Genomic DNA, 17,611 nt, shown 5'->3' on the forward strand with positions numbered 1-17,611 from the left:
GATTATTCAAATAGCATTCATGTGGAAGGCAACGGAGTTCAAATGCCTGAGTCGGTTAATGAAATCTCTAACTGACTCCTCTTCTTCCCTTTCAACTTTGTGTTGCTATGAAGCTACACCACATAAGACTCCTTCACGCACAAACTGCTTCAAGAATAATCTCCTAAGAGCGGTGAAGTTCAAGTGTTCCTCGAGCTTGAGAGTTCTATACCAATCCCCAGTCTTACCGTCTAATGTTAGACTAAAGGCATTGGTCTTGGAAACCTCATTTCGTTCTCCTAGTGCCTTACACAATTGATCAAATACCTAGGATCACCATCTCTAGTGAATTTATGAGTTAGCTTGGCTATCTGGTTGACATAGCCCTTCCATGGCTATGTCGACCACCATATCTCACAACAAGTGATATGCTCTCCGCTACCACTCTTCCCAAGGCTTGTGCAAAAGCAACTAGGTCTATGGGTAGAGCTGGTGCTGGCATACCAGGAGCACAGGTGGAGGTGCAACACGTGGCACTGCATGACGATACATTGGTCTAAACCCTAGTGGGGGTAGATGTGCTACATAAGGTACATGTCCTATTGGCGCCCCAATAGGTGCTTTAGTCATGTGGGCGTTAAGTGTAGTTGGTCTCACAAGCAGGAGTTGGTAGCATACTCACTCTAGGAAAGGGATGTTTCATGGGTGCACTAGAATGAGATGTGGCCCCTCTAGGAATGGCAATACTAGATAAGCCAGGCGTAGGGGGGTCCATGTGTAAAGTGGTGGTGGCTACCGTGGGTAACCATGGGCATGTGGCTCAAAGGTAATAATACACCAGTCATAGGTGCCATAGTTGGTGGTGTGGTTCTTACCATTGGATGAGGCAGTGTACTAGGAGTGTCTTGGGTGGGGACAACTCTAGGATCTAAGAAGGTGAAGCTCATGCTAGTATACTCTTAAGTCCCTGCATGGCCTTGTGGGTTAGAAGATGTGGGTTGGTCCATAGTATAGCCGGGTGATACTATAAAAGTAGAATCCGTTGGGCTCATAGGCATTGTGGGCATTCTTGCTTTAGATGTCCCGACTTGCGCCATAGGTCTTTGGATCCTTTCTTGTTCAATGATCCTATATATGCAATCTCGCAGATACCTTGCAATCGTTCCTCCTCTGTTCTGGCCCTAGATATTGATTGGACAGTCCCTTCCTAACTAACACCATAAGCTTGGCATGTACCAAAATCCACAAGAGTCTCTGTTGATGCGTGATACTCCCAACAATCACCTATGGAGAAGACGTTGATCCAAGATTTGCAAGCCTAGCTCTTTCCTCGAGGTAGACACAATGTTATTGCTTGCGTCGAGACTATCGGGCAGTACTTGTGCAGTCTTGGCTTGGGACTCGTTTTAGGCATACTGAGTTGTTTGGGCTGCTATAATCGTCGCTATGTCACTTGCAAAGTCTCTTCTTCCTTTGCTAGTGCCTCTACTACTGCCTGCACTTCTTCTAATGTTCTACCATCCAGCATAAGCACTTGGTGTATCGTACACTACATTAATATCGTAGCATTAAAGCTTTTTTAGAGGTTTACCCCATAGTATCCGCTAGCCCATTAACAAGGCCGCTTTGACTATGGAGGGCCTCATTTCCAACCTTGCCATGTTGGGTGTGCTTATTGGTGGTGTCACACATCATCCCCGCTTGTGTGGGAGGGGAGGGAGTATAGGGAACAACGCTTCATGGCTATATTACCCAAGTTGGACTCTCTACCAAACCATACGAGCAACAACATACATTTGTTACATATCAACAATTTTTGTAACGTTGAAGCTTACTTTAATTAGCTTTTTAGTGCTAATAAAGTTCAGGTGGAGGGCGGCCGCCCAAAAAAGGCACAGGCCTGTACACATCTTCTCTCCACGCTTAATGCAATGCTTGAGGACTTTTCGATCCCGAACTCCATTGCTACGACGACGTGCATCTGGACTAGCAGAAGCAACAGCAGCAGCACAATCCAAAACCCTGCCGCCGCAACAATGCAGCAGCCAACAACAACAGTGTGACTACCACTTATCGAACCCATCACGGAGGAGGGACAACAGCAACAGAAGCCCTCGGGACGCTTTCAAACATTCCCTCTGTTTGACCCATATAAACGAGCACAATTCCCCTTGGGTGGATGGTCCTACCCTCTATCACCATCATTATCATGAGCATGGCCAGGATGGTATTTCTGCCCCACATCACGAGCATCATCATCATGAGCATGGCCGTGATGATACTTCTCCCCTGCATCAACTGCATCATCATGGCAAAGATGATACTTCTCCCCCGCATCAGCGTCAGCAACAGCAACACCATCCAGAGGGAGAACAAGGTTTGGCTGATGATGAGGCCAATCTTCGAATTCTATGCGAGGGCGGACAGCTTGACAAGGCACTGGATGTCCTCTCATGCCTGCACACCCCACTCCCCATCAGCACTTACCTCTCCCTCCTGAAGGCATGCATCAAGAAGAAGGCCCTCTCTCATGCCAAGCAAGTTCATGCACATCTTGCCCAGCATAGTGTTGAGCTCTCCGGCTTCCTGGGTGACTACTTGGTCGTGACGCTTGCAAAGTGTGGTTCCATTGACAATGCACGCCAGTTGTCTAGTACATTGCCTCGTCTTACAGTCTTTTCCTGGACTGCCATGATCTCTGCTTATGTAGACTGTGGTCGCGTAACAGAAGCTTTCAAAATGCATCAATATATGCAAGAAAATGGTGTGGAGCCAAACACTTTCACCTTTGTCAGCCTCTTCAAAGCTTGTTGCAGCATCCAGGACCTCGAACAAGGCAAGAAGCTACATGCTGAGGCCCGCAGGCAGGGGTTTGCTTCTGATGTCTTTGTTGGCAGCACCCTTGTGAGTATGTATGGAAAGTGTGGGGCGGTTGTGGAAGCAGAGGATGTGTTCATTGCTCTATCTCAACGCAACATTGTGTCATGGAATGCCATGCTCTCAGCATATGTAGATGACAACCAAGGAGAGAAGGCTCTTTGGTTGTATAGACAGATGCAACATGACGGTGTGATTTTCGACCAGCACACACTCTTATATGCTCTTCAGGCTTGCGGCACCCTTGCAGAAATGGAAAAAACTCTCTTCTCCCAGCAACGATCAATGAAGGTAATGTCTTTGGAAATTGGACAGGCCTTGCATGCAGATGTTCGCATGAAGGATCTTACATCAAATGTCTTTGTTGGGACCGCCCTTTTGAGTGTCTATGCCAAGAGTGGAGCCATTGTGGAAGCAGCAGATGTGTTCAGTTCAATGACTTACCGTGACACTGTATCGTGGAATGCCATGCTCTCAGCATTTGTTTACCTTGGCGAAGCAGAGAAAGCCTTACAGTTGTACAAACAGATGCAACAGGAAGGCATGATTCCAGATCAGCTCACGCCTGTGTTTGCCCTTCAGGCATGTGGCAACCTTGCAGAGAAGGAAGAAGCCCTCTTTGTGAATGGGCAATCGATCAAAGTGATCTCTTTGGAAATCGGACAGGCAGTACATGCAGATGCCCAAAGAAAAGGCTTTGCAGCAGATCTTGTTGTTTGCAACACCCTTGTGAGTATGTATGGCAAGTGTGGAGCTGTTATGGAAGCAGAGGATGTGTTTGGTGCTATATCTCAACGTGATGTTGTGTCATGGACTGCAATGCTCTCAGCATATGTTGAACATGGTCAAGCAGAGAAAGCTTTTTGGCTGTACAAACGGATGCAAAAGGAGCACTTGAGTTTGGATGACATTACACTTGTCTGCATTCTGCAAGTTTGCAGTGAAAGTGGAAACTTGGAGATGTGTAAGCAGCTTCACACTGACATTATCTCTGTGGGGTATGATCAGATTTCCTTTACGGCAGCCACTCTAACATATACATATGGGAGTTGTGCAAGCATGGTTGATGCACAGGCGGTCTTTGATGACCTTCCAGAGGCTGATATTGTGTCATGGAATTCATGCATCGCTGGGTATGCAGCAGAAGGCGATTACGTAGCCAGTCTATGCATGTTTGAAAAACTGCTACTGGCAGGTATTGAACCAGATGAAGTAACATTCAGTTCAGTTCTTGCAGCATGTAGACATACTGGTCTTGTCATGCAAGGTCTTGAGCACTTTGAATCCATCAGCAGAGATCATGGCATCATTCCAAACTTGAAGCATTATGCCAGTATGCTTGACCTCCTTGGCCGTGCAGGGGACCTCGAGAGGGTAGAGAACATGTTGAAGAGGATGCCGATGGAGGCTGATCTAACCCTTTGGTTGTGCTTGCTAGGCGCATGTCGTGCACATGGCAACGTAGAGTTGGCAAAAAAAGCATTTAGTCATGCAGTGAATCTGCAGCCCAAGCTTGCCATTGCATATATTTTGATGGCAAATACATATGCTGATGCTGGGCTGCAGGACTGTGCAGCAGAGGTAGAAAAGTCTAGACAGCAACAAGGTGCATGTGAGAAGCTTGTTCATAGCTGGATGGAGCATGAGGAAGATGTATACTCATATATGATTTGAGAGCACTCACAAGGGAAGCAATCAAATCACCAGGTTCATGAACTTGAGCAAAGCATCATCATTTTCCAAACAAAAAACACATTGTGGGTGCAAAAAAGGCAAAGGACTGGCTTGGTCGTAGCACGTGTGAAGAGAAAATTGTCTGTAACTAAAAATTGTCACATTGCCACAAGGCTGATATTTGCATCAATGGTGTGCTTTTTGACTCAGGGCCACCCCTTCACTTGTTTCATCACATAGGGGGCAGGAATAACTTGGGCCATAGAGATTGCTCTGCTCTGTTCTATATGGCTTTGGCATGGGACTACATTTGGATTTTCGTTGAGTTACTTTAGTAGAGGCTGGACATCCCTTGGACATCCTGGGATGCCCCCTCCAGCCTATGAGACTCCAGGTGGGAGGAGGAGTGGAAGAAAATACCTTGAAACAAGGCATGTTTTATGTGAACGAGTTGTTCTTTGTCTTTTTGAAGCTCTTCAAGACTAGGTGGTCTAGCCAAACCTTGATAGGTGGGTTTCCAATGACGGATTCCCTCTTACATTCTAAGATATTGAGTGTTGTTGGGTGGTGCAATTGGGTAGCAGCGTTTATGGCTTGAGTCCACAAATTGAGTACCATGGGTTCTAGTGGGATTCCCCTTAGCACTCACCATGTTGATCTGGCTTTTTGAGCGGGATAGGTTGTTATGGCCCATTCGGGCTCTCTCCAAAAATCTATGTAAGTCATAGGAAAGCAAGAATGAGCAACAATCATCATGGGGAACTTACTTTCCCTCCGAGCACGGGTCTTTTGAAGCCATCCAAACTTGACTAGTGGTTGCTAGCTTCTCTCTTTTGAGCTCTCTCTTCCAAATTGTCACCCAGGGAGTTATTACCCCTCTTGCAAAGACTCACGCTCCTCTCGCTATCTACTCTCTCACACACAAAGAATAGATGGTAACATGTTATAAGAATTAATCTAGCTTCTACTCTCAACTCTTTGTCTCTCGCAATAACAAATAGATAATTAGAGAACCCAATTAACACAATGGGGATTGTGTTCTTTCGTTATGAGAAAATGGTTTATATACAACTAGTTCTTATTCTCACTTGGGTGTCCAAAACTGGTGAGCTTGGTCATGGCCAATTTTCTCATAAAGGTTACAACTTTTAGAGCGGTCTTTCATGTTACTTATTACTACTCTCATGTGTGGTAGAGAGCATCTAGCTAACCTAAAATGGGGTTACCATTCTCTTTTTCTTGATATAAATTTGGTTCTTAGAATCTTGTCATGGCGAATGATTGCAACATTCTTGAAAACTTAGGACAAAATATTCCCAAAGCTTGTATCTACCATTTTTTCAAAGGTGGTAAGGATGTAGACATTGAAGATGATGGTAGTAAAGCATCATGACTACTTCACTGCGACCTTGATTCGTGTTGAATAGAAGAATTTTGGGGTCGTACATTGTTCCTTGACTTGGCCGACTAGTAGCACGATCAACTTCATAAATCTTCTTGAGGCTACTATTGTTGGATCGGGTATTGTTCTCCAAGATCTAATCTTGAGGAGGATTTGTTGCCTATACAAGTTCTACATATGGCCAAGGGCTAAGCGCATAAGTTTGTATTGGGCCAAAGGGTCAAGTATAAGTGGGGACATAGACTTATGGGCCAAAGGCCAAGTAGGGTGGACATTAATAAGTGTGTGTGAAAAGGGGGCCATGGTATATAGGCCAATGTGAATAGCTAATTATAATTAACTCATACTAATCAAATTACAAGCTAATCAGCTTTCATGGCAATCTTGCTCTTCTTCTTGCTCATGGATGGTGCTCCTATATCCATGTCATCACTCCATGCCTTGAGTGGTCATAGTTAGTTCATTGCAGTGGTATCAGAGCTTCCCATTGATCTCATTTTTCTCAAATTTCACCATGTTTTGTTGCAGAATTTTCAACCTCTTTTGTGCTCCAAGAAAATCCTAGAATCCCATGGATTTCATTAAATCTCTTGTTCAAACTTCATGTACATGTAGTCAAGCATCTAAACAAGCTTTAGTGGTGATTCTTGGGTATCTTAGATAAGTGATTTGAGCTTTGGAAAGTGAGCAGCAGGGCGGCAAAATCGAGTAGGGCTGGCGGTGAAAATCATCAAGAATATATCACATTAAGCTTATCTACATGCCTAAATGTCTCATTTGTCTAAGCAATAATGTTTTCCATCACATTTGACTAATTTGAGGCTCTATTTCTTGAGCTATGAAGCCCATGGACTCTCCAAAAGCTGCAAAACAAGGATCCATGTTTTTCTTCAAGGCAAGGTTATTCTCCACCATACACTCATATTCATGGCTTTGAGGTAATCTTTGTGCAGTTGCTAAGCTTCTCCTTACATTTCTTGCTTGAATCTTGGAGTTCTTGAATCTTCCCTTGAGATTTAGTGCTTTCTTCCAAGAAACTCTAATTTCTTAAGATTGGCCATTGTAACTTGCCATTAGCCTTGTCTAATCATCATTAATTTCACTAATGATATCATTACACAAGCTAATGATTCAAATAGACCAATGATCAAGCCATTTGTCTCAAGTTTGAGGGTTCTTGATCAAATCTATACACCATTGGCCATTGGAACCATTTGATGCTTCTTCAATCATTGGTGTAACATTCAAGTCATCTCTATGCTTGGGAATGTCAAGATACATGTCAATCCATATGTCTTTTGCTTCACCTTGATTGTTACATTGGTGTTGATGTTGTTTGCACAATGGAGCTTGGAAAGTGAAAGTATAGTATGAGTACGTGCTAATGTAATAATGGATTGTGCATGAGTTCATGCAAAGCATTGTAAGTCATCATACCTACATCTTTGAAGTTCAAATCACACCTATCACATCACTTTGTACCCACATTCTATTCCTAGAATCTTAATGTGTGAGAGGGTATCTTGGGATTTGGTTGGAGAGGCCAAGGGGAGCATGGTTTGAATCTTTCCTGTCGTCGTGAGTGCCATGGTAAAGCGGTAAGGAAGAGGATTAGGTACATTGGATGTGAAGAAATGGCCCCAACTTGTACCTAGTTTCAACCTAGGTACGAGGGTGAGAAGTGCTTGGCCGGGAGATCAGTAAGCATCAACGCGTTACATCAACAATAATTGGATTGATTATGGCATTAACAACATTCTACATTCGGCATTGCATTCAAGAAATTGCATGGGCAAATGCAATTATGTCACATGATAAAGAGAGAATATACAATGGCAATGGCATTGCATGAGTCTATGTTATATGCATGATTGGAAAAATGATGCCTTTCTTGCAGTGAGTGCCGTGTTAAAGTGGTAAGGAAGAGGATTAGGTACATTAGATGTGAAGAAATGGCCCCAACTTGTGCCTAGTTTCAACCTAGATACGAGGGTGGGAAGTGGTTGGCCGGGAGATCGGCAAGCGTCGACGCGCTACATCAACAACAATTGGATTGATTCCGGCATCAACAACATTCTACATTCGGCATTGCATTCAAGAAATTGCATGGGCAAATGCAATTATGTCACATGATAAAGAGAGAATGGACAATGGCAATGTCATTGCATGAGCTTATGTTATATGCACGATTGGGCAAATGATGCCTTTGTTTGGATGCCAAGTAATGCAAAATTTTTGATGAGGTATTGACAAGAGTTGTTGTGAATGTTGAACATTGCATTGTGGACATATCTTTATTGAGATTTGATCCAAAATACAAAGGAGATGTTGCCCGATTTTTCCCAAAAGTCTTCTACAGAAGCTGATCAAGAAAATCACTAATCATTCATTGGTGATTAAGAGTCTCTATTGGGTAATCACACCTCTTGGAAGAGCCAATTGGAAGCTACAAAGAGAGCTATTAACCTTTTGAATCGGGCACCCCTAGGGCACCCAAATTAGGGTTTAGCAGTAAACTGAAAAGCCTAATTCAGTCATAGACCCTTAGGGTTGTCAAAAAGGTGTTTAGAGGTCTCCATAATACCCCCTTAGAACTATCCAATGAGCCAAGAACCACTCTATTCCGACATCGTTTGATAGGTCAAAACTAGAAAGCTGACTTTTTTTAATTACAAAAAGTCAATTTAGTCTTGACTGAAATTTGACTTGGTCAAACCACTTGGAGTATAGTTGGTATATCCCTAGTGCTATCCAAAAAGCCAATAAGTACTTGATTTGGACCCATATTTTTTTGTTTTAGGACCATTTTTCCATTCTCTGCAGTGTGGTAAAAACCCTAAAACAGAGAATATTAGGGCTATTTGAAAATCTTATGTTCTTGAATATTTGCATTTGACGCCTCAAGATCTTTCAATAGAGCCGTATATCATCAAATTCTGACATCATTTAAGCCTTCTAATAGCCATTTTCCAATTTCAGCCATTATGCCAAGGGGAAGTCCGTCGTCTAAGAGCAAGCAATGGAACTTCATGAGATAAGGGAAGATAGGGAAATGGTGAATGAGGATTGTGTAGAAGAGATTGGTGATGATGGTGTGGATCTACAAGATGACAACATTCCAAATGCGGCACATAGGACCAATCATGTGCAAATTGGGCTAAGTTTTGCAAATGTGGTCAATACATCAATTCATTTGGGGGGAGAAAATGCACAAGCAATGCCCGTTATGACTAATGATATGTCACAAATGACTCGATGATGATGAGAAGCATGATGGAAATCATGATGCAACCACTTTTGCAAGAGATTACGGGCACCATAACCCAAACACTTGTGCAAGAGATTAGGGGCATGCATGGAGACATGAAGACCAAGGATGAAGACAAGGGTCGAACATCTCACAAGGTTCGACAAGCTCATGTTGAGGACAAGGATAATTATCACCCAAATTTTCATTCTACTCATGGTGCTATGCACGACCCAATGTTTACACAATCACCCAATGTGCTAAAGGCAAAGGTCATGCATCTCCAAATGAAGGTTCAAGAGTCCTAAGGAGTGATGGTCACGTTCCATTTAAAGGGAATACTCATCGAGGCAGTGCTTCAAAACCTCATGTTGAGGAAGATTTCTTTGGTGAGTTTAAAGATTACAATCATTATGAGGATTGGCCTTTTAGTGGGGTGAAGGCACTAATAATGATGTCTTCAAGGAGTGGGTCAATAAATTGGATCTTTATTTTGAGATGAACCCTCGAAGTGAAAAAGCTATGGTTTACTTTGCCACTTTACACTTGGAAGGGTATGCTCATTCATGGTGGAGGCGTCTCCAATCACAAGGTTATGAGGTCATAAGTTGGGATGCTTTCAAAGAAGATATGAGGGACACATTCACTTCCAAGATGCACAAGGACAAAATGGTTTGTGAATGGGATGATCTACAACAAAGATACATGAGTGTGAAGGAGTATACACATAAGTTTCTCAAACTTATGCTTCATGTTGAAGGTTTTAGTGAAGAATTCAAAATAGTCAAGTACATGGGCTTAAAGAATGCAATTAGAACGGATGTGAAGGCACAAAGACCAACAACTCTCAAGGATGCAATGATATTGGCTGAAGTACATGAAGAAAAGTATGCAAATACATGGGTGAACCGTCGGTCGGATTATGGGTCAAATGCTTTCACAAATCCATCTCCTACCACTCCAAATGTACCCAAATTTCCTACCGTCTATGGTAGTGGTGGAAAACCATACAATGCGGGTGCTTTCAAAGGTGGAAATACTTCTCAAAAGCCTTCACAAGGCAGGTGCAAAGCCAACTAATGAGGGGTCACCAAGACCAAATTTATGAAGGTAGACCACATTAATGAGATGAGGGACAAAAACCTATGCTACAAATGTGGTGGAAAGAATAGCAAGGAACATTGGAAGGAGTGCAAAGTCCTTAATATGGTTTATTCGGAGGTGGTAGATGACACTAATGACAAAGAATTGGAGCCATTTGAAGAGCCATGTGAGTTTGTGGATGACTAATGTCAAGATTAATATGGTTTATTCGGAGGTGGTAGATGACACTAATGACAAAGAATTGGAGCCATTTGAAGATCCATGTGAGTTTGTGGATGCTGACTATTCTTTAGATCGGGATGGGGAGTTTCCTTTTGACCCTGGTGGTTCTCTTGGTGATCTTCATGATTATGATGATGGCTTACCTCATACTTTGGGTGCTACAAATCAGCATATGAACACAATACTTCTATTTGTTCCATATCCAATGAATCTAATGCCGGTTGCAAAGGGGCACATACATTGAGATTCAAGGCTAAGGTCAAGGGAAGAGATGCATTTGTGTTGGTGGATAGCTGTAGCACACATAGTTTTGTGAATTACAAGTCATTGGGGAAATCTGAAATTGTACTCGGATGCATTGGCAATGAAAAGAAAAGTTGAAGTAGCAAATGGGGATAGCATGGATTGCACAATGATTTGCAGAATTGTGGAATTGATGCTCTCAAAAGAGTACACTTGCAAAGCTGAATTGTTAGTGCTCGATATGGGGCCCATTGATATGGTTTTAGGGTGTGATTGGCTATCAACTTTTGGAACCTTTTCCATGAATTTGAAACAAGGCTTTTTGAGGTTTATGCATGGGAAGGAGACCATTACATTGCATGGTTTTGGCACCTCAAAGTTAACCTTGATCAATAGCACACAACTCAAGAGGGAATTGAAGAAGAGTGGCTATATGTATGTTTTGCATCTTTGTAAGGATGAAGACAATGAAAAAGAGAGAAACGTTACACATGTAGGCATGAAGAAGTTACTTAAAGAGTATGAAGATGTGTTTCATATGCCCAAGTGCTTGCCACCCAACGAGGGAGGTTTATCATGCTATTGAGTTGGAGCCAAATGCAAGGCCGATCAACAAACCTCCATATAGGTCAAAAATGAAAAAAGATGAAGTGGAAAAGCAAGTTAAAGAGCTCATTGATATTGGTTGGGTGGAATTGAGTCAATCGCCATTTGCATCACCTGTTTTATTGGTGAAGAAGAAGGATGGGACTTTTAGAATGTGCATTGATTATGGGGATGTTAACAAAATAACCATCAAGAATAGGTACCCAATCCCAAGAATTGATGATCTTTTGGATGAATTGAAGGGTGCCAAGTTCTTCACCAAGATTGACTTACAGTCTGGCTACCACCAAATAAGAATGAAAAGTGGGGGATGAGCACAAGATGACATTTCGACCTGAAAGAGGTCTCTATCATTTCATGGTGATGCTGTTTGGTTTATGTAATGCACTGGCCACTTTTCAAGCATTGATGAACAAAGTGCTATAACCATTCCTCTTCAAGTTTGTATTGGTGTTTTTCGATGGCATCTTGGTGTATAGCAAGAGTGAAGAGGAGAACTTGGTTCATGTGAAGGAGGTATTTGATGCATTGAGAGCCAACCACTTGTATGCCAAAGAAACCAAGTGTACATTCATTGCCAACCACTTGTATGCCAAAGAAACCAAGTGTACATTCATTGGCAAAAGAGCTGGAATACCTTGGTCACATTTTGAGCATTGATGTCATAAAGGTGGACCCCAAGAAGGTGGAATGTGTGGAAAATTGGCCTACTCCCACCAATCTCACTCAAGTGAGGGGGTTCTTAGGCCTCTCATCATTCTATTGCTGGTTCATTGAGAGGCATGCACATATAGCGACTCCTTTGATGGATAAGTTGAAGAAAGAGGCATTCTTTTGGGATGCAACGACACAAAAGAGTTTTGATGAGCTGAAAAGAATGCTTACTTCAGCACCTATCTTGGTATGCCTGGATTTCTCCAAGCCTTTCATCACTACTAGAGCAGATGCATGTGAAAGAGGCATTGGAGCGGTGTTGTATCAAGACCATGGAGTCTTTGCTTATGAAAGCCACAAACTTGATGACAAAGAGATGGAGATGCATGTGTATGACCAAGAGTTGATTGCTATTTTGCATGCAATCAAGAAATGGCATCACTATCTTTATGGAAGCAAGTTCTATGTGTGCGAAATGGCCATACGGTTCTTCAATTCTTCCTATCTCAATCAAACCTCTCACCTAAGCAAAGAAGATGGTTGGCTACCCTTCAACAATATGATTTTGAGATCACATATACAAAGGGAAAGGAGAATGTGGTGGAGGATTCACTCTCTAGAATGTGGGCATGTTCTTTATCGGCCATCATGAAAGTGCATAATGATTGGGCTGAGGAGATTCAAGAGGAATATATGCTTGATGATGAGGCTTCACAAATAGTGTAGAAATTACAACATGGTGTTTGTGATGATCTACCTCATTTTTGATTGCACAATGGTCTCCTCTATTATAAGGAAAGGGTGTATCTTGTACCCCACTCATCCTTTAAGAAAAAGGTCATGGATGAGATGCATTCTACTCCCATGGCGGGACATTTGGGTTTGTTCAAAACCTATGATACCATAAGGAAAAGTTTCCATTGGAAAGGCCTATGGAGGGAAGTCAAAGAATATGTTGTTAAATGTATGCCTTGTCACCTCAACAAGGATCCCACACACAAGCCCGATGGTTTGCTTCAGCCTTTACCTATTCCGGAGGGTAAATGGACGCATATTGCTATGGATTTCATTACCATCTTGCCTTGTACCAAGAGGGGATGGGATAGCATCTATGTGGTGGTTGGTCGATTGACAAAAGTTGCCCATTTTGAACCAACAAAAGTGAGACACTTGACATCTATGGTGGCACACCAATTCATGGAAAATGTGTTTAAGTTGCATGGTATGCTGCAGCAAATAGTGAGTGATTGAGATGTGAAGTTTATGGGCATATTTTGGTGTACATTATTTGATAGCATGGGCACTAAGTTGACTCCTAGTACGGCCTATCATCCAGAAACCGATGGTCAAATCAAAAGGATCAATAAGTGGCTTGAGACTTACTTGAGTCATTATTGCTATGAAACGTAACCTGCATGGGACGATTAGTTGCATTTGGCGGAGTTTGCCTACAATAGAACCTATCATAATAGTATTGGAATGTCACCTTTTGAGGCTATGTATGGCTACAAGGTGCATGTACTGATCGTAGCATTCAAGCAAGAGAATGTAAATCCACATGCAAGGGATAAAGTGGAAAGAATGCAAACTCTTTTACAAACATGCAAAGAAAACATCAAGAGGTCTCAAGAGAAGATGAAGCATTATGAAGATGCACATCGAAGGCCATTGGAATTCAAAGAAGGAGACTTTGTATTCTTGAGGATACCTAAGACTTGATATGGATCTCTCAAAGGTAGTACCAACACAAAGCTTGCATACCGTTATTATGGGCTATACAAAGTATTGAGGAGAGTTGGTGAAGTGGCTTATCAATTGATACTTCCATCTACTACAAGAATACATGATGTCTTTCACGTATCACATTTGAAGGCATGTGTTGGTCCGGAGGTGCAAGTATTGGATGAGCTTCCACCCATGAGTGAAGATGGCATGGTGGAGTACATACCTGAGAAGGTGTTGGGAGAAAGAGAGAAGGTGTTACGCAACCGCACTTTGCATGACTACCTTGTCAAGTGGAAAGGTTTACCTCAAGATGAAAAAACATGGCAGCTTGCTTCTATGTTGGGGGGGGATGGAACACCTTTTTGATGCATCCGAGGTGCATTCTTGAGTCAAAACAATAAAAAATAGCTTGCTATAATTTACTGTTATGAGGCATAAAAGAGGTTCAAATGGATGCAATTGACATATATTCAGGAGGTCTCAAAAACTCAAATCAAGCTCTTTTTGGACAGCTTTAGCAAAGAAGTGTGAAGTGATTGATGTTCATGCTTATGTAAACCATCCATACTATGGTTCTACTTTGAGCATGTTTCGAGGACGAAACATATTTGGGTGGGGATGGTTTGTAAATGAAGCGGTGGATATAAGTTGTACATATGAGGCCAAGGGCCAAGCATAAGTTTGTATTGGGCCAAAGGGCCAAGTATAAGTGGGGACATAGACTTATGGGCCAAATGCCAAGTAGGGTGGACATTAATAAGTGTGTGTGAAAAGGGGGCCATGGTATATAGGCCAATGTGAATAGCTAATCACAATTAACTCATACTAATCAAATAACAAGCTAATTAGCTTTCATGGCAATCTTGCCCTTCTCCTTGCTCATGGATGGTGCTCCTACACTCATGTCATCACTCCATGCCTTGAGTGGTGATAGCTAGTTCATTGCATGCCTTTTCTCTTGGATGGTGTTGAATGTGGCAAGCTAAAAGTAAGGAACATTATGCATAAATGATCATTCTTTGCTTTTTCGCTAGTAAACTCTAGCAGATCATTGGCATGTATGTTGGATCAACATGGAGAACTGGAAATTTTGGCATGTAGAATTTAGCACACTCTTCCATGTGGAGAAAATTCTTCTGCCATCTGGCTGTATTCAAAAATTTTCAATCAGGGAGTTGTTGACATCATGATTCAATATTGATATAACCTCCCCTTGTATGCAACACTAGATCTCTTCTCTTGAAATTGTAAATACTAATATATGTGACCAAGTGTAATTCCAACAGATCTTATAATTGCAGGTTGGCTAACTTGGTGTGCTTGGCTACATTCTTCCTTCACCTGTCAACATCAACTTTATAACATCTAGTATGGACGCTCTCATTGATATGGCATTCAAGGCATCTTCTTTGCATGGTAGCGTAAGCCTCTAGATAAATCATGGTCATTGGATTGAAAGGGGGAACATATTTGAGCGAGCTTGGGGTTGCAAGTTGTGGCTTTTTAGCAAGCGTTTTTTACACATTTAGGTAAATGTCAAGGTAAAAGACTCATATTTAACAAACCAAATGTTTAGGTAAAAGATTTACATTTAACCAACTAAATGTTTATGTATTTAACCAACCAAATGTTTAGCTAAATCCAATTAAACTTTAAATAGCTCAAAATAAAAGGGACACCTCCTATATTTGTCCAACCATCATGGTCCAATCATTTATATAATAGAGACACCTCTTAGATTGGTGTGCAAACAGTAATTAGATATATAAAATCAAGGTGGTTTCTTGTACCACAACACAAAGCTAAAAACATAAGTGAACATCTCCAAAAAGATGGTTGAGCCTTCACAACTAGCACCCCCTCCCCTCTGCTCCTCAGCTCGTTCCCACTTCGGTTCAACCCAACCTTTCCTCACCAAGCGACTTTGGCCCCCCACTTTGTTACATGCTCGCTTTGTCTCCTCCTCTCACCAAGAGAGAGAGAATGTTTTCAAAAAAATTAAACAAATATGGATGATACATTCTTTGACATGCATCAAGAAACATTTGATAATTAAATCTAATTCATAGAAAGAAAACCACAACATTCATCTCATTAATGAACAATCACATGGAAGCGTGCCCTTGCCTTTTTTGCCATGTTTTATTCATGTGTGATATTGACGTTTTTATTCATGTGCGCATTAATTCATTGCCCTCTTTCGGGCACCGAATTCTTGATGCCTGAACTTTAGTAAAAAAAACTTTAGTGAAATTTAGCCGATTTATTTACAACTATCTTGCCCCTACCTTCTTTGCCATCCCGCACCTCCTACGCACCACTGCTCCTCATCAGCGCCATGCTTCCCACTCCCTAAAAATGCTTCTTCCACACGATGATGTGGTAGATGCATAGGCTATGGACTCCTTTTGCTTGAGAAACCCTACCTGAAGGGCTGTGAGTATGGCTTATCGAGTTCGTAAATATATGTCTTTCTCTGGTTAGTTCAATTAACTTTTTGTACATCGATTCCTTAAGCCAGACTCATACAAACAGTTGGTGGTCTCTACGGGAGGTGGGTAGGAGGAGGAGGTGCTCGCGAGCTCGTCCTCTAAAAGAAGGTGGATGGCCTTTTATACAAAAAAAGGTGCTCAAGTGCGTTATAAAGTGTGTATGCCTCCATGTCGTTTCTGAAGCACGAAAGTCCGAGACGAGCTGTCTTTCTCCTACGCGCCTTGGCTCCACGAAGACATCTTACTGAAGCAGCATAGGCTATGGACTCCTTTTGCTTGAGACTATAGCCTATGCTGCTTCAGTAAGATGTCTTCGTGGAGCCAAGGCGCGTAGGAGAAAGACAGCTCGTCTCGGACTTTCGTGCTTCAGAAACGACATGGAGGCTTACAAAGAGCCCTCGTCGAGATGTCGGACAAGGTTGGGTTGCTGTTACGCCATCAATATCAAAAACCAGCCACTGAGAGGATGAATCCGATAAAAACCAGCCACTGAGAGGATGAATCCGACGCATGCATGTCCATGTGCATGACTACTATTTTAAGTGGATTTGACAAGATTTCTTTCTAAAATTGCAAGTGTGTGGGTTTGAGATGACAATATTGAAGAAGTTCTACCTATATGGTAGAGTTTAAAATTACTCTATACTAAGACATAAAAATTACTATGGGATGGAGGGGCTAAGAATATATAATAGCAGTTCTATCAAAGAAGTATAAATCTGCATGGAGTATAAATATTATAATTGTAGGATCGGTATATCACTCCATATTCTTCCTTATTAAGGCTATATCCCCTAGGATTAGATCCTCAAAAATGTCAATGTTATGTTGAATCAGAGAGAGTGTTTAGTGATGAAAAGAAGAGAGAGTGTTAGTGATGAAAAGAATAGGGATAGAGCTTCTGGAGGGGCCCTAGGAGTTACCAGCAAGGTGACAAGTGTGGACACTTTTTCAATGAGAGCTTGTTCATTTGTTCATTGGCATATCCATAGTTTGTGATGGCTTTGTCTTCTTTGATCACTACTCTATTATTGCAGTTATATAACTATGAGATAACAATGTTCTGATGAGACTTGAACATATGAGTTATTATTACCTCTCCGAGTGGCATGAGTTGCCTACAACTCCTCATGTCTTCTATTAGATGACTCGACTTGCTAGTTGGATGTGTGCATTTGTTCTTTCACTAATGCTAGCTCATTATGAGCCTTAATGGTGTTTGCATGAGCATCCTTCCTTAGGATCTCGATAGCTTTTCAATATATATTCTTTTTCATGAACTTGTTGCCAGCTTATCCTCTGCAACTTTTTGATGGCATTCATGAACATGACTTTTCTTTTAGCAAATCTCTTTCTTTTTGGAGGTTATTAGCCTATTGTTTTAGA

The 17,611-nt window shown here is 41.9% G+C and overlaps 1 protein-coding gene across 1 annotated transcript; it reads left to right on the forward strand.

Moving 5' to 3' along the window:
- The first annotated feature begins 1,905 nt into the window (after window positions 1–1,905).
- On the forward strand, window positions 1,906–4,530 carry LOC147635924 (putative pentatricopeptide repeat-containing protein At3g01580). Its single transcript, XM_086802047.1, has one exon. The coding sequence runs from the start codon at window positions 1,906–1,908 to the stop codon at window positions 4,528–4,530; it is 2,625 nt and encodes an 874-aa protein (XP_086658173.1).
- Window positions 4,531–17,611: the final 13,081 nt, after the last annotated feature.

The sequence above is a fragment of the Cibotium barometz genome, chromosome 8 (genome assembly GCF_041138505.1).
Source record: "Cibotium barometz isolate CiBa-2024 chromosome 8, ASM4113850v1, whole genome shotgun sequence".
Classification (NCBI taxonomy): Eukaryota; Viridiplantae; Streptophyta; class Polypodiopsida; order Cyatheales; family Cibotiaceae; genus Cibotium; species Cibotium barometz.